The sequence below is a fragment of the Xyrauchen texanus genome, chromosome 2, assembly GCF_025860055.1.
Source record: "Xyrauchen texanus isolate HMW12.3.18 chromosome 2, RBS_HiC_50CHRs, whole genome shotgun sequence".
In the NCBI taxonomy this organism is placed as follows: Eukaryota; Metazoa; Chordata; class Actinopteri; order Cypriniformes; family Catostomidae; genus Xyrauchen; species Xyrauchen texanus.
In genome coordinates, this window is record NC_068277.1 from 10,527,762 (window position 1) to 10,551,714 (window position 23,953).

Sequence of the window (23,953 nt, forward strand, 5' to 3'; positions counted from 1 at the left end):
GCACATTCTAAAGTTGATTGACAGGTAAAATCTGTATCTAAAAGGTGATTGGATTGGATTGGACGTTTACATGTAAGGTGGGAATTCCTTTCTACATCCGTTGATCAGGTGGGCACTCTGAGCTCTTTGGTTGAGCGTTCCAATTTCTCCCATTCATTTTAATGGAAGTGGCCCATCTCTGCTAATTAATCTCTGTGCTGTTCTCAGTTCTTTGCCTATTGTGGAGGATCATGAGTTGTCTGATAGATTCCTCTGTGTTTGATCCCTATCTGTTGAAGGGCAGTGTTTCTAAGAGATACTGGAACGAGTTATTTCCTTTAGCTACTTAAACATGAATGGATGGATGGATGGATGGATGAATAAATGAATGAAAAATACCACATATGAATAGCTATGAATATCATATGAGCTCTAGAGGTCACTGATCTCAGATAATATATATATTCCAGTTCTTTTCAAACATATTTACATCTAATTTCATATTTACATCTCATTGAAATTACTGGTTGAATTGGCTGCATTAATCACATATCAAGAAACGAATAACTAAAATAGATACTTATTTTCCATTCACCTTTTTTCAAACTTAAAAGCTGATATATATATATATTTATTTTTTTGTATTTTTTTTAAACACAGATAAACAAATAAAAAGAAGATATATATTGTTTCTACTATATTTGTGAATAAATGTAATCCTATTTTATTGATAAAATATATACTGCTATGGCAATATATTTTACATTGTTATGAAAACATACTATTAGTCAAATTCATACTATAAACACTAAAGCAAGGCAACATTTGGATAGAATTAGAACTTAAATGAACTAGTCAGAACTAATGGGCAAAATGCAACAGAAAATGACCAAAATGTCTCACATTTAAAAAAAGTTTTTTTTGTTTGTTACTTCATACATGTATAGAATTTTATATTATTTAAATTTACGCCTACATATACATTTGACATGTACAGAAGATCATCAAATCAATACACCTAATACTGGTATAATATTGATGTTGAATTATAGAAACCGAATGAACCGATGCAATCCAAAGCATTGACACTTTTACATTGAAATGTCAGTGACATATTAGCCATTTTATTGTGCGTGTTACAGTATTTCTGGCTTCACAGTGTGGTTGCACCGCTGTGTGTGTGTGTTAGGCGGCTAATAGCGCGAAGAAGATGGCAGACGGGCCTATTGTGGATGGAGACAAACTCAGCAAAAAGTATGCCCATTTTCAATTTACCTCTTACAATAATTTTACATTTTTAAAGGACTTGAAATAAGTCTGCACGCTTGGACTGTATTGCTTAATGGGCTCGCCATAATACATTGTGGTGAGTTTGGGCATGACAGGCAACGTGGTATAACACAGTGAGGTTTGAACACGACCTAACAGTGCATTTCGAAACAGATTGATCCTGCATGGGTTTTCCCCGTATAATGTTGCGCAAAATGCGCTCTTTTACCAACATTTTATGCATTATTAAATCGTCTAAATGTCGGTGAGCGGAAAGAACTCCATTTCCCATAAACCCACATTACAGAGCACAATTGCCATGCTCGCGACCTTCTCGATTAAAACATGCTTGTTGTCTCATTTATGTTGTTAATCTTCAAGGTTATACTCATGGACAGGTGTCTATGCAATGTCTATTCGATATCGATATTTATCACGGTATTCAATCACATTTGCACAGTGCAATTTTTTTTTTAATTTTAAGAAAAAGAAGAGAAAACAAAATCCTAAATAGTCTTTACAAAACTGCATTGGGGGCCCAGACTCAACCAATGCAGTGGTGTCTGAGGGATCTTCTATGAAAATATTACAATATTTTATAGAGTTTATCAATTGAGTGCAGTTGGATATGAATGTCATAAGATTATCTGTTAATTTTGAGTCATAATGAAGGTATATATATATATATATATATATATATATATATATATTATATTACATTACAATTATTTTCATATTTCTTTACATACAGATATCCAAGTATAGGTGCATATAAGCCCTTGTGACTGAGGAATGATACTGTATGGGGGTTTATGGGTATCTCCAGGGAGAAACTTTTGAAAATGTAAAAGTCTGAATGGACCATTTTTCTATTTTCATTAAAGTGAGAAAGACTAGGCTACAAACTAGTAATTGTTTTGTCTTCCATCCTTGTCAGAGATGAAGAAATATGAATAAAGTCAGAAAGAAAAAACTATGGAAACACGCAACTCATGTTTACTCGCATGTGGGGAAAAGAGGTAGCGGGTGCGGACCGGGACAGGGCATCTGTGAAGCGTGTTTCAGTGCTAGAGAAATACATTCAAGAATACAGCTCAGAAAGATTAGATATGATGTAACCGGCACTGTTGTTTTGTCGCGCTGCTCAATAGAGTCTATGAGAGGGTGTAACCGTCGTCATGATGTCTTGCAGTCAAGATGGAATGAATCAGGGATCCGGATCCGGAACACGGTGACCTGCGTAGGGCAATACTTCATACAATCTGAGGATGCGTTTCCACTGAAGCGAAGAAATCTGCACAACACCACTCCCAACACTTGCTGCTGTCGATTTTACAATCCACCTCGCGAGCTTGACGCTCGCTTCCATAGGAAGGCAGTGAAAGCGCTCGCTCACAATCGCTCAAGCACGCGCCAGTGAATACATACGATAAGAAAGTCAAACTGCTAGTGTTTTTAGCAATACGCATGTCTAGATGTAGAACACAGGCTAAATATCAAAAATTACTCAAATGCTTATCGTCGATATCATGGAGTTTTTTTTGTCGTGATAAATATTGATATCGTTTTATTACCCTCCCCTAGTTGTAACAATTGGCCCTTGCTCATATCCTGACACCTAGACCAATCTGCAGAGTTATCATTTATATCTTTTATAAAATGCACTGAAGTCATTAAAACAAATTTGCAACCCTGAAGGATCATGAAATTAGTTTACTGATGCGTTCTCTATGAAACTTAATGGCCAAATGAAAGCACATTTAAATAATTGCGATATTCACGATATTAGTCAATTTTACATTGTCAGCAAAATTATCTTGATTATATCATTAATATTCAATATATCGCCCAGTCCTGTCAAGCCAACATCAAAGTTTGTCGTGACATACTTTACCTATCTAGTTCAACAGTACCGAAGTATTACTATCTGACACCATCGCTGAACCATGATACCGCCGCAGCACTTTTTTTGTAAGGGTGCAAAAAATCTGATCTAGAGGTCGACCGATTAATCGGCCGGCCGATTTTTTGCATTTTTTACATAATCGGCATCGGCCAATATCCACGCATATCAAGCCGATTATTAGGCAGGCGCATCTGTGGGCAGCCTAGTGTTGTTGTGGAACACGTGTTCGACGCACGCTGCCCCTACAGTCATTTTCCAGCAGAGTGAGCAGACCTCATCCAGTGCCTAAGGAAGGAGCTAAGTTCCTTGGAGAAAACAGTAAGGGTTAAATTTGTATAACTTCTTTAGATTTAATTAAAAACTTTTGATATGTTACTGCCAACTTCAAGAAAAAAACATGACAAACGCGACAGCTGACATGACGTTCGGCTACTTTGGATATTGATAGCGTAGTTGAAGTTGCATTATCACAGCAGAAGGGTTGCTATCATGTCACAATAAGTAAGCAAGAATTTTGCAATTACAGACAGTGAATCTGAGACTTTTGTTTGTTCTGTTTGTGTGTCTTATATTTGAGAGGGTTGTCACTCAATGCAGATAAATAAGTAATAAAAATATACCAACGCACTATAGGCTATTGAAGGACTGGCTTTGGTAAGCTCGGACGTTATCGGTTCTGCTGTCGGTACTGGAGAAATTAAGAAAATACATTCTTTATTGCTATAAAGAGAAAGTTATTTTATCTCGCCAGCCATTTCTATGTATAATAATATGAAACCATTTGTGTGTGATGCAATTTAGCTATTCGCAGTCAGAGAGAGAGAGATCTCACTGACGCGGTGTCACAGCGAGCACAAAACGAGCCCAGCTTAATGAGTGACAGAACTAAACATTCAAACGTAGCCTGGTTTAGATCTGTGATTATTAGTCTGATTTTATTTTAGATTTCGCCTTCCAAAGATTATAAAAAGAATATTTATACATAAGCCGCATTCTGTCTAGCACAACTTCCTTCCCTTCACAGCGGTGCGCTGACATTTCTCCCTAAAACTCAAACTTAACGTCAGAATCAGCACGATCGGTGATTGTTGTAAAATGCTACTGTTGCTAAATTGCGGGACGCGTTTAATAATAAAAAGAGCGCAAGAGATAGGCTACCGTTCCCAAGGCAGCTCAGGCTCGAAACACACCATAAAGAGACAAGCAAAGTATAGACTACTTTGGATTTCATGCGCGTCTAAACGATCAAATATACACAAAAATATATCAAAACGACCGGCTTGGAGATTCACTTAAACACAGTTTATGTCTTAAATGGACGTAGTTATGGAAATAGTTGGGGAGAAAATATGCTGCATCAGGAGCCTATTAGATCTGAACTCGGTCTTAAAGGGGAAGCTGTCTAATAATGAACATGCTGACGATTGAGCCATTACTGCGAATCAAACAACAAAAGGCAGAGAGAAAATCACTTACAGCTCTTGAATGAATAACTTCTGCATTAATAAGCATTAATCTGTCTATGATAAACTATGCAGTGCTATTTTACAATTGATTACTTTATTAGATTTCTTTTTAGACCACACCTGAACAGTAATGTTAGACCTTCCTGAAATAAAATTATATATATATATATATATATATATATATATATATATATATATATATAACAAAAAGAACCGTTAAGAATACCGTTAAAGTACCGGATCGATAAGCAGTATCGGTAAGATAGTAATACCATTAAAACCTTAACGATGCCCATCCCTAGTTATGCCTGTGCTTCTCTTGGATGCTCTGAATATTGGATGACGTGTCTGGATTGCCCCTTAATTAAAGCTGCATTTGGATCTCAACCTTCGTGTCTCGGAGCAGTTCAGTAACACCTGCTTTGTTTATTTAATATATTTGTTATACATTATTTATACAATATGTTTTTACATTATACATTTTTAATTTTAAGTGTACAAGTGCAGATTGGTCAAGTGTTCAATAAATGTATTTGTTGAGAAATGTTGTCTATCTTAAGTAATTATTTGTGTTACATTTTATCTTTCAAATAAAAGGTTCAAATAAGAGGTTAAAAACAAGCACATATCGGCCAAATATCGGCCAAAATAAATCGGCAGCATTAATCGGCCATCGGCCGACCCGGATTTCAAAAGATCGGCATCGGCCTGAAAAAAAAAAACAATATCGGTCGACCTCTAATCTGATCCTTAAAGGGATAGTTCACGCAAAAATGAAAATTCTCTCATCATTTACTCACCCATATTTCTTCCCAGATGTGTATGACTTAATTTCTTCTGCTTAACTCAAACAAAGATTTTTAGAAGAATATCTCAGCTCTGTAGGTCCATACAATGCAAGTGAATGGTGACCAGAACTCCAAAAGCTCCAAAAAGGAGATACATTCAGCATAAAGTAATCTATAAAACTCCAGTGGTTTAATCAATGTCTTTTGAAGCAATCCAGTTGGTTTTGGGTGAGAACAGACCAAAATGTGTAGCTCCTTTTTCACCATACATCTTGCCATGGCAGTCCCTTGGCACGATCATGATTTCAAGCTCGATTACACTTCCTAGTGTTTGATGCATGCACAGAGTGCTAGGTGGTGCTATAGGAAGTGTAATTGAGCTCGAAATCAGGATTGCAACAGAGACTGCTGTCAAGATGGACAGTAAAAAAGGAGTTATATTTTGGTCTGTAATAACCAACTGGATTGTGTCAAAAGACATTGATCAAACCACTGGAGTCCAATGGATTACTTTTAGGCTGACATTATCTCCTTTTTTGGAGCTTTCTAAGGCATTGTATGGACCTACAGAGCTGAGATATCCTTCTAAAAATCTTTGTTTGTGTTCTGCAGAAGAACAAAGTCAGAAGGTGAGTAAATGATGAGAAAATGTTCATTTTTGGGTAAACTAACCCATTCATTTTTCTTGATTCATCAAATAGGACGTTGGCATCATGTTGAGTCTGGTCAGAATATGCAGGCTGCAAGCATTCAGGGCGCAGATGTTTGCTGTACCCAGCCCGCAAACCGTGCCTTTGCTTATACAAGGATGTCGTTGGAGAAGTGACAAAAGGTTGGTGGTGTTTTCATTTTAATGTGAAAAGCGACCAACCTTTTGTCACTACAAATTGTGCTTGCTAGAGACTTCCACAGCATGGATAACGTGCCAAGTGCAGCGAGTGAGCTTCTTGCCTATATGTCATCCGTTAGTGAGCTGAAAAGGCGTATGAAAGCTGAGAAGAAGACTGCTGAGAAGGAAGCCAAGGTCAAAGAACAGAAGGACCAGAAGGAGACCAATGACAAGCAACAGCAAAGTGCATATGGGGCCGATGAGGAAACCCTGGACCCAAATGTACGTCAAGAATTGATCTATGGAAGTCATATTTCTTAAGCTCTAGCACATTTTGTGGTCAATTAAAGGGACCGTACACCCAAAATTGAAAATTCTGACATTTACTCGCCCTCATGCTGCTTCAAAACCAAAATACTTTATCTTTCATGATAAACAAAAGTGATGTCGGTCACTAATCTCTTTTATTGTATGAGAGAAAAATGCAAAAAAGATGCAGTGAAGGTTAATTGTGACTCATGCTGTCAGACCCTAAGATCTCCTTTTTTTGAGTTCCATGGAGGACAGAAAATCATAAGGGTTTGAAACAACATGAGGGTGAGTAATTGATGACAGAATTTTCATTTTGTGGTTAAAAAAATAAAATAATATTAGAATGCAGATGAACTTACTACTATGATTTCAATACAGCAATACTTCAAGATCCGTACGCAAGCCATTCAAGCCTTGAAGGGAACTTCAGAAGACCCATATCCTCACAAATACCATGTGGACTTATCACTTACGGACTTCATTGAGAAATATAGTCATCTACAACCAGGACACCACTTAACAGACATCGTTCTCAATGTATCAGGTAATGCTTTCTGCATGCATTTCATGCATTTAATGTTCTTTGTTCAATACAGTTTAAGCCTTATAAATGAAATCACAGCTTTACTGTGAGCTTACAAAGGAAGTCTATGGGGCAAGGCCTTGCACTAGAATAAACGTTAAAATACACATAGTTTTGAAGAGTGAAGCCACGGGACTTCAACAGCAAGCATGTTCACATGAGATGTTCACACTTGTTAATCTTGTCTGTGCAAACGTTATAGGCATACGTTTATGCATCTTTCTTTTGCTTAAAACGATGTGCTATCCACAATATTTTGTTTATATAAAGCAAACTCCACCTACAGGAAATATGTTGCGTTAGTTTGACACTTTGCTACTGCAGAGCTACTATAGAAGTACATTTAAATGAGGACGCTCAGTAAAACCTTAACTAATGTGACATTAAAATGTGTTATCAATGACTGGAATTCACACTTGATCAGTAAAAGATGAATTATAAAGTTACATGCTCTGGATTACTTTCAACAGCAGATTAAGTGACACAGGCCTAGGCTATCACAAATATAGCCGGTTATTATTTTATTATTAATGTCTGAATCAGTCTCCTTGTCCGGTCAGGCAAGTAAAATTCTCTTTCACTTGCACCTTAAAAAATCCACTTGTCCCGGACAAGCGTTTATGTCAAGGCCTGATTAAATACTGTATTCAACATTCTCCGATAACAATAGTTTCTTCTGCAGTATAGCTCCTAGAGTTTTAGATATTATTTTGGAAAACAAGCCAAAAAAGACTATTAAAAATCTATTTTGTTCCAGTGTAAAATGGGCTAAGACTACACTCTCTTACCTTTGTTCACTTTGATCCAAATTTAACTCACAAAAAACAAACTTTCTCTTCTAAAAGGTGTAATATGTAAAAATGTTCATGTAATATTCGCCTTTTTTTGCCAATGTGTGAACGGCTTGTAATGCATCTTAAAAAATTAGTCCTTCGAGGACTTCCTAGGTTGCCTATTAAAGCCTGTAGACTGATTTTCATGCGAAGGGAGCGGGTCACTTTTGCTGGGAAAATCCAAAGGATGTGACGTTTATGCGTGCTCCCAAGAGCCTTGCCTCAGTGCTTCTCTTGCGCTATTCAACATCGACAACAGCCTGCAACACTAGGTAACGTTATCTAGAGATGGAATCCAGCAAACTTCCGTCTCCCAGCACAACACAAACTCCTACACAAACTCAGAGTAAGCCAAAAACAAAAAACATTTACTATTGAATACCGTCTTGCTAAGCGGGAACATGATCGTGGTCGAGTGAAAACTAGAGTGAACATCGGCAGGGCATTTGATTCCTAGTGGGACCTTCGTTTGGTTTTGGGGATCAAAACCGACCCTGAATTGGTGTTCTTATTGGACAGGTAAGCTTACATAACTGAAAAGCGTGTGAAATATAGTGCCATAAGGATTGATCTGTGTAATTTTAGCTAATTTGATCTTGCCTGCATAGTCATAATCAATGTTAATCTGTAATTATTCAGCAAGGTAAACCACAATAACACATGAAATGAATGCTAGACAATGTTCAAGATAATGCAAAAAGACCTATTCATTAGTGTAACGTAACTTGGTTATATAGAAAATGTATACAATCTATTATTATAAAACAATAGCGCATCGATATATATAAATGACAGTTGTGATGGAATCACATCAATACTGAATTGTGTCAACATATTTATAATGTACAGTCTTTTTTATTAACAGCTACTGTCATTATCCACCAAATATAGCTAACAGCTGTTGATAAAGCTGGTTAGCTAGCTAACACCAGCATAGGCTATCATATAAATACAGTCAATGTATCATGCAAAGAAAAGTGATTACTTCAAACTACAGTCTGGCATAATCAGACCTATATCCACACTTTGTTTTTGCCCCGTTCCAGCACTGGAGAGTCAAATATAACATGCAGTCTCAAAGTTTGTATTAAAACAATCATAACTGTAATTTTAATTATGATACCTCATCTGTCAACATGATGTCGGTGAATCACGTTCAGTGTCTTTGTACGTTACGTTGTTGTTTTGGTCGATGCTCACGTCCATATGGAGTGTGTGCACGAGCAACAGGTAGCTGCAGTTCACTTAACGGCCACAAGTGTCACTAATAACAAGGGTTTCTGAATCTTACATACTGCACCTTTAATAGAGCTGTGTATCACTGATTTTCTTTATGGTAAGATACACACATATATTAACATATATTACACCTATATTATGATTCACTATGTTGCGAGCCATCACGTTACAGCTGCAGCAAACGCAAGTGATGAGCGTCCCCATGCCAGGGAGTTCATCAGCGGGGAGAAGATTAAATCTCTTCCCTGGTCACTTCTCGCAGCTCATAGCTGACCGCACAGAGAAATGCCAGATTCGGCGATTATTTTTATAACCCGCTTCCTTGTTATTTGAAATTTAATAAAGGATGCTTTAAAGATATAATGCCGGGGTTTTTCATTGCGAAACTGAATGCAGCAGAATAATCGTTTTATCTCGATTATCTTGTTTTCATAATCGCTGGAAGCTAAAATCGTAATTGAAAATAAAATTTGATTAATCGCCCAGCCCTATTGCTACCTTGTGGATCCACTAATTCTTGCAAATAATTCCAGGCAAATGCGCAGTCTGTGCGTTAAAAGATGTGTGATTAGAAAACTCTGACTGCACGTGTTCAGTCCTCCAGCAATCTGCTGATGACTAAATTTGCGTCACGCATCCTGTACGTCTGTCCGAAGTATATTTTGGGCTTTAAGAGGACTCAAGTGTGAACCCTCAAAGAGTATCACAAGTCTTTTTATTAGCAGTAGAACAATAGCAAAACAATCCCAAATTTTGGTCAAAAGAAATCACAGACTAGTTTTTTGTTTGTCATATTGCAGTTCAAATCGCAATCACAAATTTTTTTCAAAATATTCGCAATAATACTTTTTGTCCAAATCATCCAGCTCCTGTCTGTTGTAATTGACAGCATATCACAGAGCTGAACTTGAATCTAACCTGGAACATTCCTGTTAAATAGTTTGATCCTTTTGTCTTATTCTTGCACATTTTTGCTTGAAAGGTCGTGTCCATGCTAAAAGGGCTTCTGGTGCTAAGTTACTGTTCTATGACCTGCGAGGGGAGGGAGTCAAGTTGCAGGTCATGGCGAACTCCAGGTCTGATTTGCACATTACACAATCATCATATTTAGAACTCTGGATACTTATTGCAACAAAATATCTTGTGGTCTAATTTGCTGAATTTTGGTCTTATATTCTTAGAAACTACAAATCAGAAGATGACTTTGTGCACATCAATAACAAATTAAGACGTGGGGACATTATTGGTGTTCGAGGTAACCCTGGCAAGACAAAGAAGGGCGAGTTGAGCATCATCCCAATCGAGATGACTCTGCTATCTCCATGTCTACATATGCTTCCACACCTTCACTTTGGCCTGAAAGACAAGGTGAAGACTTGAAAATATAAATTAAATGCTGCTAGCACAATTTTACATGACTTTGCCTAGACTGACTTATGTGAAAACCTTTGATTGTTCCTTTAGGAAACCAGGTTCCGACAGCGATATTTAGACTTGATTCTTAACGACCCAGTGAGACAAAAATTTGTTACCCGTGCCAAGATTATCACCTATCTCCGCAGCTTTTTGGACCAGCTTGGGTTTCTTGAGGTAAGAATATTATCCTCAAGGGGGAGAACCATTATGTTTGGTGTTAGTACTGGCACAGACATTGCACACTCCAGCTTTAACATACTCTTAATATTTTACTGGAAATGTTTTCATTTGTGAATGTGCTTTTAAAGATTGAGACTCCAATGATGAATCTGATACCTGGTGGAGCTGTGGCAAAACCATTTGTCACATACCACAATGAGCTCAACATGAATCTCTTCATGAGAATCGCTCCTGAGCTTTACCATAAGGTAATTTCTGCAATAGTTGTTGAAATTTAAATTACTGAAATCCTCTTAAGACCTGTGGAGTTTCTTGCACATTATGTCATTTCTATCAATGTTTTAGATGTTGGTAGTTGGAGGAATCGACCGTGTATATGAGATTGGGCGTCAGTTCCGTAATGAAGGCATCGATCTCACCCACAACCCAGAGTTCACCACATGCGAGTTCTATATGGCTTATGCAGACTATCATGACCTGATGGAAATCACAGAGAAACTTCTCTCAGGTTTGTTAAACAGCCTTGCTAGTACACTTTGTCTTCTCTGAGTGGAATGGAGTGCATCTCATTTTATAGCTTATATTTGTATTTGGTTATGTTGTGTATTTGAAAAATTTTGCCTTTTGGCCTTACACTGACACCTAGTGGTTTGGATGCAGCATCATTAAAAATCAATAGTTTTCAGTTTCAGATGTAATTGTAGAAATGTAGTAGTCACAGTCAGACATGATTACTTTAATCAATGAGTGAAAGTGTTACATAACAGGACGTTACTGAGATTAAGCGAGTAGTATTCGACTGGTCATGTGATTCTAACATGGCAGCCCCCATGTGCGGACCCTCTCCATGAATAAAACCGCTTTTATGAGGTTACTGATATGACTGGAGTTTTCATTCGAATGTGAGTGCTCATGATTTTATACATACAGTGCACAAGTACAATTCATGTCTTTAGCAGTTCAACTTGTTTAATGAGAAAAAATTACAGAGTGCACCTTTAAATTTGGCTTATTTGGCAAAGCTTATTTGCTATAATTAAATTAAATTCTATCGGCCACCGAAATTCCTAGATATGCATAACTTCCTTGCAATAAGTTTTACGTTTTTACTTGCAAAACATTTACAATGGTTTTACTCCAGTAACCGTATTTTAACCTTCACTATTCGTAGTGAAACCATAGTCATAACGGGTAAATGAAAACGTCAAAATTAAATGATAATTTTGTGGTTATGATTTACTATACAAATGCCATAGTTTAAGGTTTTACTATATTAATATTGAAGACTGTAGAAACGATATATATTTATTTATTTTTTTTCAGAAATCATGGTTATGCTATAGTAATATTGTAGTAACCATGACTGTTATTGGTCAACCTAGTTTTTTTTATACTTTATACTAACCTTGGTTAATATTGTTGTTAGTATGTTTTTACTACAAATACAATAGTATTTGTAGTAAAACCATAACCAAAAAAGTATGATTATTATTTTACATAGTTTTTGTGTACCTGTTCGGACTATGGTTTCACTATGAATATCAAGATTAAAATATGGTTACTGTAGTAATAGCAAGGTAAATTTATTGCGAGGGCAAGCCAAACTTGAGGGCACACAAAACTATTTCAGAAAACAATTCCCGCTTTGTCCTCAAAGGGGCTCTGAAATTTCTGTAAATCTGGCTTGGAACATTATGTATTGTAAAAAATGCTTGAATCGTTCTTATTGTTTTTTTCACAGGAATGGTGAAGCACATTACTGGAGGATACAAGGTGACATATCATCCTGATGGTCCAGAGGGACAAGCCTATGAAATCGACTTCAGTCCTCCCTTCAGGCGGATCAGCATGACCCATGACCTGGAGAAGGAAATGGGGGTGAATTTTCCAGCTCCTGAAACCTATGACAGTGATGGTAAGGTTAAACAGATAGTTCACCAAAAAATTTAAAGGATCATCATTCACTCACCTACAAGTTGTTACAAATCTCATACCAGTTTCTTCCTTGGAACACAATAGAACATTTCAGGCAGTATGTTGGCCTCAGTCACCATTCACTTTCATTGTATGAAAAAAAAAAAGATGCAATGAAACTGATTGGAGACTGAGACTAACATTCTGTCTTGCACCTTCTGTTGTGTTCCACAGATGAAAGAAAGTCATATGGGCTTGGAACAACATTAAGGTGAGTGAATGATTTAATGGATAAATGTGGGACAAATAATAGATCTGTTGAATTGGTGTGTTTTAGTGTTAAATTAAACTTTGCTTACAAAAAAATATACTACTGCACAACAGGATGCTTGTAAGCAGTGGAAAAGTAGATGGAAGCAGTTGCTAGTATGACAGTTGAATAAAATAAAAATCTTCTTGACAGAAACACGCAAGTTCTTTGATGAACTTTGTGCTCAGAAAGGAGTTGAATGCTCTCCGCCAAGGACAACTGCTCGTCTCCTGGACAAGGTATGATGTACTGGAGGTAAAATTACATAACATGCTACCTATACGAGTTTTGACTCTCAATAAATATGCAAACACGAAAAGCACAATATTGTTATGCATAATGCATAGGGGCTGGGTAAAAATTATTTTTTTTTGGCAATGCATCACATGTTCGTATGAACTCGCTATGTCAATTTTTTAATCTCAAGATCAAACTTTTACTGCAACCCTCTACAAAGAGAGTAAATCACTTGCACATGCGACCATTATTTTGTGCTATGCAAGTAAAATGTCTGTGATTAGACCGTAGGTACTGGCTAATCAATGTTCCAATTTCACTCATGTGTTGAATAGTGGTGAAGAAGTTCAGCAGGAAGATCCTTTTACTGCATGTAGAGGGTAAAGTTTGGTTTGACTCATTCTGTGTGACGTTTCTAATCACACACAGCATAGATGCACTAAAGGAACGCATCCTCTTTCGTTAAATTGAGCCCAATGTCTGATGCCAGTAGATTTAAAGAGACTGTACTGATTAAGCACGTGTTCTACATATCAATTTAAATTCTTGTAAAAATGACAAATTATGCATGTAAACATAAAAGTAACAAAAATGCAATAAATTATATGCAATTTCAAGGCGATTATTAATAGAATACACTGAAGTTGAACGTATTTCAAAAGCTAAAATGTGACTAATATGATGAAAAATTTATGAAAATTGAACTCATTTTTATCAAAATTAACATTGCAACCAAATACCTATATGAATCGATATCTAAACGAAATCTGAATCAGGAGCTTGTGAATTGAATCAGGAAGTCTGTATCAAAAGCAAGCCCAAATTACACATAAATGCTCTTATCATAGTCATAAAAAAAATATTAATTTTATATACTGCACTTGTTCTTTAGAGATATGCACTCAGTTTGTCTGAGAACCAACAATATCATAAACGGATGAATCTCTTAAAACCTCTGAACTTCCAAGTCACACTTCACCCCAAAAGGAAAAGAGTAATATTTTAAATAAGGTGGACAATTTTTTGCATTGTGAAGTAATTTTCAGGACAATTAAGCACGTTTGTATCCCCCAGTTCCCATTACTGTAATATGTCTGGTATTACTGTAATAGTCTCTTTAACACTATCACTATATATTTTTTCATTCATGAATATATATATATATACAGTGAGGAAAATAAGTATTTGAACACCCTGCTATTTTGCAAGTTCTCCCACTTGGAAATCATGGAGGGGTCTGAAATTGTCATTGTAGGTGCATGTCCACTGTGAGAGACATAATCTAAAAAAAAAAATCCAGAAATCACAATGTATGATTTTTTAACTATTTATTTGTATGATACAGCTGCAAATAAGTATTTGAACACCTGTCTATCAGCTAGAATTCTGACCCTCAAAGACCTGTTAGTCTGCCTTTAAAATGTCCACCTCCACTCCATTTATTATCCTAAATTACATGCACCTGTTTGAGGTCGTTAGCTGCATAAAGACACCTGTCCACCCCATACAATCAGTAAGAATCCAACTACTAACATGGCCAAGACCAAAGAGCTGTCCAAAGACACTAGAGACAAAATTGTACACCTCCACAAGGCTGGAAAGGGCTACGGGAAATTGCCAAGCAGCTTGGTGAAAAAAGGTCCACTGTTGGAGCAATCATTAGAAAATGGAAGAAGCTAAACATGACTGTCAATCTCCCTCGGACTGGGGCTCCATGCAAGATCTCACCTCGTGGGGTCTCAATGATCCTAAGAAAGGTGAGAAATCAGCCCAGAACTACACGGGAGGAGCTGGTCAATGACCTGAAAAGAGCTGGGACCACCGTTTCCAAGGTTACTGTTGGTAATACACTAAGACGTCATGGTTTGAAATCATGCATGGCACGGAAGGTTCCCCTGCTTAAACCAGCACATGTCAAGGCCCGTCTTAAGTTTGCCAATGACCATTTGGATGATCCAGAGGAGTCATGGGAGAAAGTCATGTGGTCAGATGAGACCAAAATAGAACTTTTGGTCATAATTCCACTAACCGTGTTTGGAGGAAGAAGAATGATGAGTACCATCCCAAGAACACCATCCCTACTGTGAAGCATGGGGGTGGTAGCATCATGCTTTGGGGGTGTTTTTCTGCACATGGGACAGGGCTGACTGCACTGTATTAAGGAGAGGATGTATTGCGAGATTTTGGGGAACAACCTCCTTCCCTCAGTTAGAACATTGAAGATGGGTCGAGGCTGGGTCTTCCAACATGACAATGACCCGAAGCACACAGCCAGGATAACCAAGGAGTGGCTCTGTAAGAAGCATATCAAGGTTCTGGCGTGGCCTAGCCAGTCTCCAGACCTAAACCCAATAGAGAATCTTTGGAGGGAGCTCAAACTCCGTGTTTCTCAGTGACAGCCCAGAAACCTGACTGATCTAGAGAAGATCTGTGTGGAGGAGTGGGCCAAAATCCCTCCTGCAGTGTGTGCAAACCTGGTGAAAAACTACAGGAAACGTTTAATTGCAAACAAAGGCTACTGTACCAAATATTAACATTGATTTTCTCAGGTGTTCAAATACTTATTTGCAGCTGTATCATACAAATAAATAGTTAAAAAATCATACATTGTGATTTCTGGATTTTTTTTTTAGATTATGTCTCTCACAGTGGACATGCACCTATGATGACAATTTCAGACCCCTCCATGATTTCCAAGTGGGAGAACTTGCAAAATAGCAGGGTGTTCAAATACTTATTTTCCTCACTGTATATATATATATATATATATATATATATATATATATATATATATATATATATATATATATATATATATATATATATATATATATATATTTGCATGTTACAGTAATGAAAATTGGTTCTAAATTGGCTTGCTTCATTTTCCTAAAAAGTCACAATGCAAACATTTTTAAATAAAAATATTTTACACTCGTTTTGGGAAAATATTTATTGCAGTTGGTGGGAGACTTCCTGGAGGTGAAGTGCATCAACCCAACATTCATCTGTGATCATCCACAGATCATGAGTCCTCTGGCCAAATGGTAAGTGCCTGCTTTGATTTTGATTTATACTTATACACTTCAGAGTATTCTGATTTTATTGATTTATTGATTTTATTGATTGATCTGCATTCAAAAATGTTTTATTAAACTAACACATTCAACTGTTTCCACAACCGTTTATCCTTCTCAGGCACAGATCGCAGAAAGGTCTAACTGAGCGCTTTGAGCTTTTTGTCATGAAGAAGGAGATTTGCAATGCCTACACAGAGTTGAACGATCCCATCAGACAGAGAGAGCTGTTTGAGCAGCAGGCTAAGGTGAAGCTGAACAAACATAAATTCAACATTATTTTCTTCCTAAATCTTTAGTATTCTTTACCAGCTTTGGCAAGTTATGCTGCTGGTATTTTTAAGTTTACATACAAAAACTGCAGGCATACTACTTTATACTGTGTTAGTACATTGTTGACATGTCCTGTGGTGTGACACGCTATTCTCAATCTGAAACTATTTTAACAGCATTATGCTAATTATTTAATCATTATTATGCATCCAGTTACATTGAATGTTTGTACTTAAAAAAATAATTTTTGTAAATGCAGTACCATTTCAAATTAATTGGGAAGCAAAAATGGTGACTCGTTACTTGACCTAAGATGTACACTTTCCCTTATAATTATATATATGTACAGATGAAGTCAGAAGTTTACATACTCCTTAGTATGCATACATTTAAACTCTTGTTTTTCACAATTCCTGACATTTAATCGTAGAAAATAGTCCCTGTCTTAGGTCAGTTTGGATCACTACTTTATTTTAAGAATGTGAAATGTAGGGCTGCCCCCTGATAGTCGACCATACATTAGTCGATGAGAAGAGTCTTGGTTGACCAAGTTTTGATTGGTCAGTTGGTCACAGAAAAAACTCCACAGGAAACTGAGGAGCACTGAATTAGCCTACCGCTGGTTGGACACTAGGTGGTACTATTGGGTAATTTTCCTTAAGCAGGATTAGGGTTATGCTTACACAATAAAGCAAGACACTTTATTTTTTATTTATTTCAACTAAAAATTCAAATGAAACTGGAAAAAAAATAAGTGCAATTAAAATGTGCGTCCAACTTTTTGAAAGATGGCTTTACAACAGTTGACAACATATCTCTGGCAAAGAAGCTACTACATCAGGGCATTCTCTACCAGCTGGGTATTTCGTTGTCCGGAAAAATACATAATGTGTGTGAAAAACATCTTTAATTAATTTAATTTAAAAACAAAAAACTTAAAAATCAAATACATTTTGAATAATTCTAAATTCAAATTGCACTCCAAATGAAATGAAGTGATAAAACAATATATACACACATACATATATATATATATATATATATATATATATATAAGTAACATTTTTATTTACCGTCAGGCAAGTATCCTGTAAACATGCAGGCAGAAAATTACTTACACAAATGAAGACATAAAAACAATTATAAATGTAAAAATTATAATTATAATGATGATGATAATCACTGAAATATAAATCATGTTTTGAGGTGAACGTGTTTTATTTTATGTTTTAATCACAGATGTATAGGCTGCAGAATTGTGGTCATAATAAACTGCTCTGTGGAAATAAAGTGAACTGAACTCAAAGCACCTCCTGAGCTGAGATGTCTGAGGTCATTTTCAGCACGGATACACGATACTGTTCTTGGACAAAAAAAATAAAATAATAATAATATTTCAGAAGACAGAAACAAAGAAAAGTGAGAACCTTTTACATGTGCGTGTTCCAGGAGACTGCACGCCTCCGTATCAGCGCGTCATGTAAGCCCATATACGGCTTTTCTGTCATCTGTTCTTAATAATATAAAAAAGTGTTTCTTTAAGCACGTCTGTGTAAAATGGGCTGTTATGGGTATTTCTGCAACTGCTGATCTCCTGGGATTTTCACAAACAACGGTCACTAGAATTTTCTCAGAATGGTGCCAAAAACAAAAAACATATAGTGAGCAGCAGTTCTGTGGACGGAAATGCCTTGTTTCAAAGGAGAATGGTCAGACTGTTTTGAACTGTCTGAAAGGCTACGGTAACTCCGATAACTGCTCTGTACAATTGTGGTAAGAAGAATAGGGTTGCCGCTGTTTTGGCGGCATGAGGGGGACCTACACAGTATTAGGCTGGTGGTTTTAATATAATGGCTGAGATATATGCAGATATGTATGGAATGATATTCCGGACATTATTCAAAAGGAATTGCAAATTTATTTGCAATTGCGTTTTCAATTTGTGGACGCATAAAATGTGACATAATCCAAACGCAATTGCAAATCGCGCATTACGGTTTGCATTTTCGTTTAAGCGAACGCACAGTGACTGCCAGATTTCAAATGGAAAAGCAAAGTCCGTTTGCAACTGTGTTTCCCATATCTTACGAGTTTTGGCCCTGTCATATTTAAATAGCAATTTCAATTACCACGTCTGCTTTTTCACTTTCTCAGCGTTGCGTATGTAGCCAGCCAAAACTCAAATGGAATACTATTTTTTATTATTTATTTTTTTTTATTGCAATATTAACAAACAGAACAAGACGATACATACAAGAAATATAAACAATCTTTCAAAACAAAAGAGAAATTATGGTTCAGAATACATTAAGAGAGGAAATGTGAAAGAAATTTAAATATATTCAACAATAGTCTAAAAAGAAAAGAGAGTAAGAGAAGAAAGAAAAAAAAAGAAGAAGAGGGCACAAAAGAAAAAAACATTAAGAGAGAATATTAAACATGGCACTAATTCTGGATGTTTTCATTGCTTTCTTGTTAACAGAAGTTGAAATTGTATTTAAATACATCTTCAATTCTTCTTTGAAAAAGCTAAAGTGGGGTTTACTTTTCATATATTTACATTTATGGATATGAAACTTTCCAATATATAAAAGAAGGTTTATACAAAAACATGCATTAATTAGATTCTTGTCTTTAACATAAAATCCAAAAAGAATGTGTCTATATGATAAAGAAAAGTTACCTAAAACCTTTTGGACAATCAGAGCATCAGTATTGTTCCAGAAAGACCGAGTAAAAAGACATTCCCAAAACAAATGATCAAAAGTTTCAGAGGAGGCTTCACAAAAAGAGCAGGAAGTATCAATATCATTTCTAAATTTCTTTAAAAAAGTATTTAATTGGATAAAATCTATGAATAATTTTATAGGATATTTCTTTAACTTTATTAGTTAGAAAGAATTTCTGAGGATGTGACCAAACATATGACCATTTAATATCATCAAAAAGGTTATTCCAATAAGAAATGGAGGAAGGAATTGAAGTAACAGGGTCCAAAAATAATGACCTAATTTTATAATTGGATTTATGTATTGAAAAACAAATAGAACCAACCACAGTAGATTCAGGGGAGAAACAGAAGTCACTGTAGCACTATTATTGTTTCTAAACAGCATACAGATTTCCAAAGAGATGGCCTTGAAAACTATATTCAATTCTTTACTAGATACTGGGAATTGGTATCCTGAAACAAAATCGGAATAATTAAATAAATTACCTTCACTATCAAATAGCTGGTTTACTAATATCACCCCATTATTGAACCAGTTTTCAAGAAATAAAGATTTCCTCTTATGAAGAATATTACAGTTGTTCCAAATTAAAAATTGTGCGTGAGAAATTATGCTTGTAAATAAGTTTCCAAGCCATAAGCATCTGCTGATGATAATTGGAAAGTTTGACAGGAAGTTGACTAATTGAATAATTGCACATTAAAAGAAAATGTATACCTCCTAATTGAGAAAAAATATATCTTGGGATTATACTCCAAATAGAAGATTGATTGTGAAGGAAACGTTTAAGCCAATTAATTTTTAAGGTATTGTTAAGAGAATCAAAATCAATGAAATTTAAGCCACCTTTATTATAAGAATTCAAAATAACTGATTTTCTAATACTCAAATGGAATACTAATTCCCTTAGTATTTCCATTTCCGATGCCTTACACAGAAACCTGTCAATCAGGGTCAAGGGTGGGATTATGCTATGGGGCGTGTTTGTCTTGGGAAGTGACGTCACTCACAGTCGACGGTCAAGAGGTGATGCCCTGAACAGATGCCGGTTTATCAAATCAAATCAAATCACTTTATGGTCACACTACCATGTACACAAGTGCAACAGTAGGTGAAATTCTTGTGTGCAGTTCCGAGCAACATAGCAGTCATGACAGTGACGAGACATATACCAATTACAATAAACAACATATTTACACAACACAATTTACATATCAAATGTACACATACTTACACAACACGATAATTATATACAATACACACAATATACAATACAATAAGTAGGAGTATATGAAATATATATATATCTATGAAGTAGTATATTGAGGAGAATATGTTGACAGTCCAGTGTGAGATTATAGATGAATAAAGTGCAGTGCTAATTATTGATCCTGATAGACTGTGAGTGATGTCACTTCCCAAGACAAACCCGCCCCATAGCATAATCCCACCCTTGACCCTGATTGACAGGTTTCCGTGTAAGGCGTCAATGGAAATACTAAGGGAATTAGTATTCCATTTGAGTTTTGGCTGGCTACATACGCGACGCTGAGAAAGTGAAAAAGCAGACATGGTAATTGAAATTGCTATTTAAATATGACAGGGCCAAAACTCGTAAGATATGGGAAACACAGTTGCAAACGGACTTTGCTTTTCCATTTGAAATTTGGCAGTCACTGTGCGTTCAGCTAAACGAAAATGCAAACCGTAATGCGCGATTTGCAATTGCGTTTGGATTATGTCACATTTTATGCGTCCACAAATTGAAAACGCAATTGCAAATACAATTTGCAATTCCTTTTGAATAATGTCCGGAATATCATTCCATAGATATGCATCAACTTCCCACATACTGTCATTTTATGATTAAACTCTGCACTGTTACATCTGGAGTTGTTAACAATAAAGCAAGCATAATGCATATATTTAATATTTAGATTAATACATGTTTTGTTTTTCTGTGTCCACAGGCCAAAGCAGAAGGTGATGATGAGGCGATGTTTATTGATGAGACCTTCTGCACTGCTTTAGAGTATGGCCTTCCACCTACAGCAGGATGGGGCATGGGCATTGACCGCCTCACCATGTTCCTCACAAACTCCAATAATATCAAGGTATGACTTACCGAATCCTTATCGTGACTCTAAATCATTTCTGGTGTAACAGAGCTTGTATGTATTAAAGGAATAGTTCACCCAAATTTTTTAATTGACATCATGTACTCACCCTAATGTTGTTCTAAACTTCCTTTTAAAGAACTAATTTTATTTATCTCTTTTGAAAATTTTCCATTTTTGTTATTACGTAAGTGTGACAAATCTCTTGCTCACTTTATGAAGGAGGAAGTGGGAGCCGGATAAACAGTCAACTTAGTCATTTATTCACACACTTTTGTTTTCAGTATAAACACATAAAGCTTTTCTTTTCATCAGAACGCAAAACACTCACAAACACTGCTGCGTGCATCTCTCTCTCCTCTGGCGGTCTGGACTGCCCTTTTATCCTCCTCCAGCTCTCATTGCAACACAGAACAGCTGTGGGAGATAATTTCCCACAGGTGTCAATCCTTATCACTCTTCCTCTCCCGGCCTCACTCTCTACAGACTTCGCTCAGCCACGCCTCCACCACAGTAAGCTAAAGTAATATGGGTTTGGAACGACAGGAGGGCGAGTTTTCATTTTTGGGTGAACTATTGTTTTAATAAAACAGACCCTGCAAACAAAAAATAGACCTCATGCTTGATTCTGTGAATGGTTTCATTTAAACATTATCACTGATATGATTTGATGTACTCCACTTCAGGAGGTCCTCCTCTTCCCTGCCATGAAACCTGAAGACAATAAGCCAGCTCCACCTGCAGACGGCACTTCAGTGTAACGCTGACTTCATCGACTGGAGCGCCGACTACAAAGAAGAGATACCTGAGGATTGCAATGATCTCTGGATTTCTTCATTCAGCCTGACCTGTCCAAGCTATTGTCACTGTTGAGGGTTGTATCCTGAATATTCAAGACCTATGCACTGTCTACATTTACGGGAACGATTTCAGCAGTTGTTTTAATGTACGGCTCAAAGTTTTATGGGGAATAGGTACCCTGTTGTCCTTTCTTTGTTGCCCATTGACAATTTCCTGGAGTTTTTGTGTCCTGGGGTAAATAAACAGATGTTTCTCAGCCCTGTTTGGATGTTTTAGTATCTTCTATCCAACTGTATTTTTCAACAGTCTTACACGGAGCAATTTAATCACAATAAATAATGAATAAGACAAAACCTAACAGTGTGTCATAGATGTCTTCCTTGTCCATTTGTACCCTTTTGTTCCTTCATATGCCTTATCCAATGTATTACATTTTACATTTATCCAAAGCGACTTATAAATGAGGAAAATTGACAGAATGATTCATCCTAAGGTGGCAGTAATACGAGAAGTGCTGTAATACAAATTTGCAAACTGCTCAGAGAAGCGCAATAGAGAGGATGAGAGAGTGGTAAAGGAATAAATTGAGTATTTATTTTAAGAAGGAAGACCGTTATTGCATCGGTAGAATTGGGTCAAGTGCTCATGAAAGAGATGCGTCTTTAGATGTTTCTTGAAGGTTTCTAGAGAATCAGCTGCTTGGATAGGGTTTGCCAGGTTATTCCACCAGTGAGGAACAGTTGAAGTGTAAGTTCAGGAAAGTGATTTTGTGCCTCTGTGAGATGGATTCACAAGGTGCCGCTCATCTGCTGATTGTAAGCTGGAGATCACATAGACTCTTAGTAGCGAGTGTAGATAGGGGGTGCTGAGCTAGTGGTTCTGTAAGCAAGCATCAATGCCTTGAAATTTATGCCAGCAACAGTGCAGATCGATGCAGAAAAGTGGCGTGACGTGACCTGTTGAAGACCAGTCGTGCCACCACATTCTGGAACAATTGCAGAGGTTTGACTATACTTGCAGGACGTCTTGCAGGAAGAGCTCTGCAGTATTCAAGTCTAGATATAACAAGAGGCTGGACATTTTATTTATTTGCGCACTTTTTTTTTTTTCCCCAATTTGGAAGGCCCAATTCCCAGTGCTTTCTAAGCATAGTGACTCTCCTCAATCCAGGTGGTGGAGGACGAATCTCAGTTACTTCTGTGTCTGAGAACGTGTTACCGCAGAGACCTAGTGCGTGTGGAGGCTTCACGCTATTCTCCGCGGTATTGACACAACTTTCCACGTGCCTCACCGAGAACCACATTATGGCGACCACGAGGAGGTTACCCCAACGTGACTCTACCCACCACCCTAGCAACCAGGCCAATTGGTTTCTTGGGAGGCCTGGCTGGAGTCACTCAGCATGCCCTGGATATGAACTAGTGACTCCAGGTGTGGTAGTCAGCGTCTTTACTTGCTGTGCTACCCAGGCCCCAGAGCATTAACTTAAACTATTGTTTGTATGATGCTGCAGCCATACCACTAAGTGTCACTGTATGTCCAAGATTATATAAACAATAAATTACTGAGTGCACCTTTAATGGTAGTAGTTATCATTAAAAACTTAAGCATTGAAAAAGGTTTTTGAACAATTAAAATGCTTGTCTACAGTAGTCCCAACAAATATGAACCTCGTTGCATTACTTAAAACAT

At 36.8% G+C, this 23,953-nt stretch overlaps 1 protein-coding gene across 2 annotated transcripts; it reads left to right on the top strand.

Annotated features, from left to right (window-relative positions):
• Nucleotides 1-1,115: 1,115 nt before the first annotated feature.
• On the top strand, nucleotides 1,116-22,609 carry kars1 (lysyl-tRNA synthetase 1). 2 transcript variants are annotated; one of them, XM_052139326.1, is made up of 15 exons: nucleotides 1,136-1,233; nucleotides 6,110-6,240; nucleotides 6,378-6,519; nucleotides 6,928-7,093; nucleotides 10,187-10,280; nucleotides 10,386-10,572; nucleotides 10,669-10,794; nucleotides 10,929-11,048; nucleotides 11,146-11,308; nucleotides 12,542-12,715; nucleotides 13,178-13,263; nucleotides 16,223-16,308; nucleotides 16,460-16,586; nucleotides 21,314-21,457; nucleotides 22,147-22,609. In XM_052139326.1, exons 2-15 carry the CDS (start codon nucleotides 6,122-6,124, stop codon nucleotides 22,219-22,221), a joined length of 1,809 nt encoding a protein of 602 aa, XP_051995286.1. In that variant the 5' UTR covers nucleotides 1,136-1,233; nucleotides 6,110-6,121; the 3' UTR covers nucleotides 22,222-22,609. The 2 variants fall into 2 exon arrangements, with proteins under 2 accessions (XP_051995295.1, XP_051995286.1); XM_052139335.1 differs by lacking the exon at nucleotides 6,110-6,240 and having other exon boundaries at nucleotides 1,116-1,233.
• The last annotated feature ends 1,344 nt before the right edge of the window (nucleotides 22,610-23,953 follow it).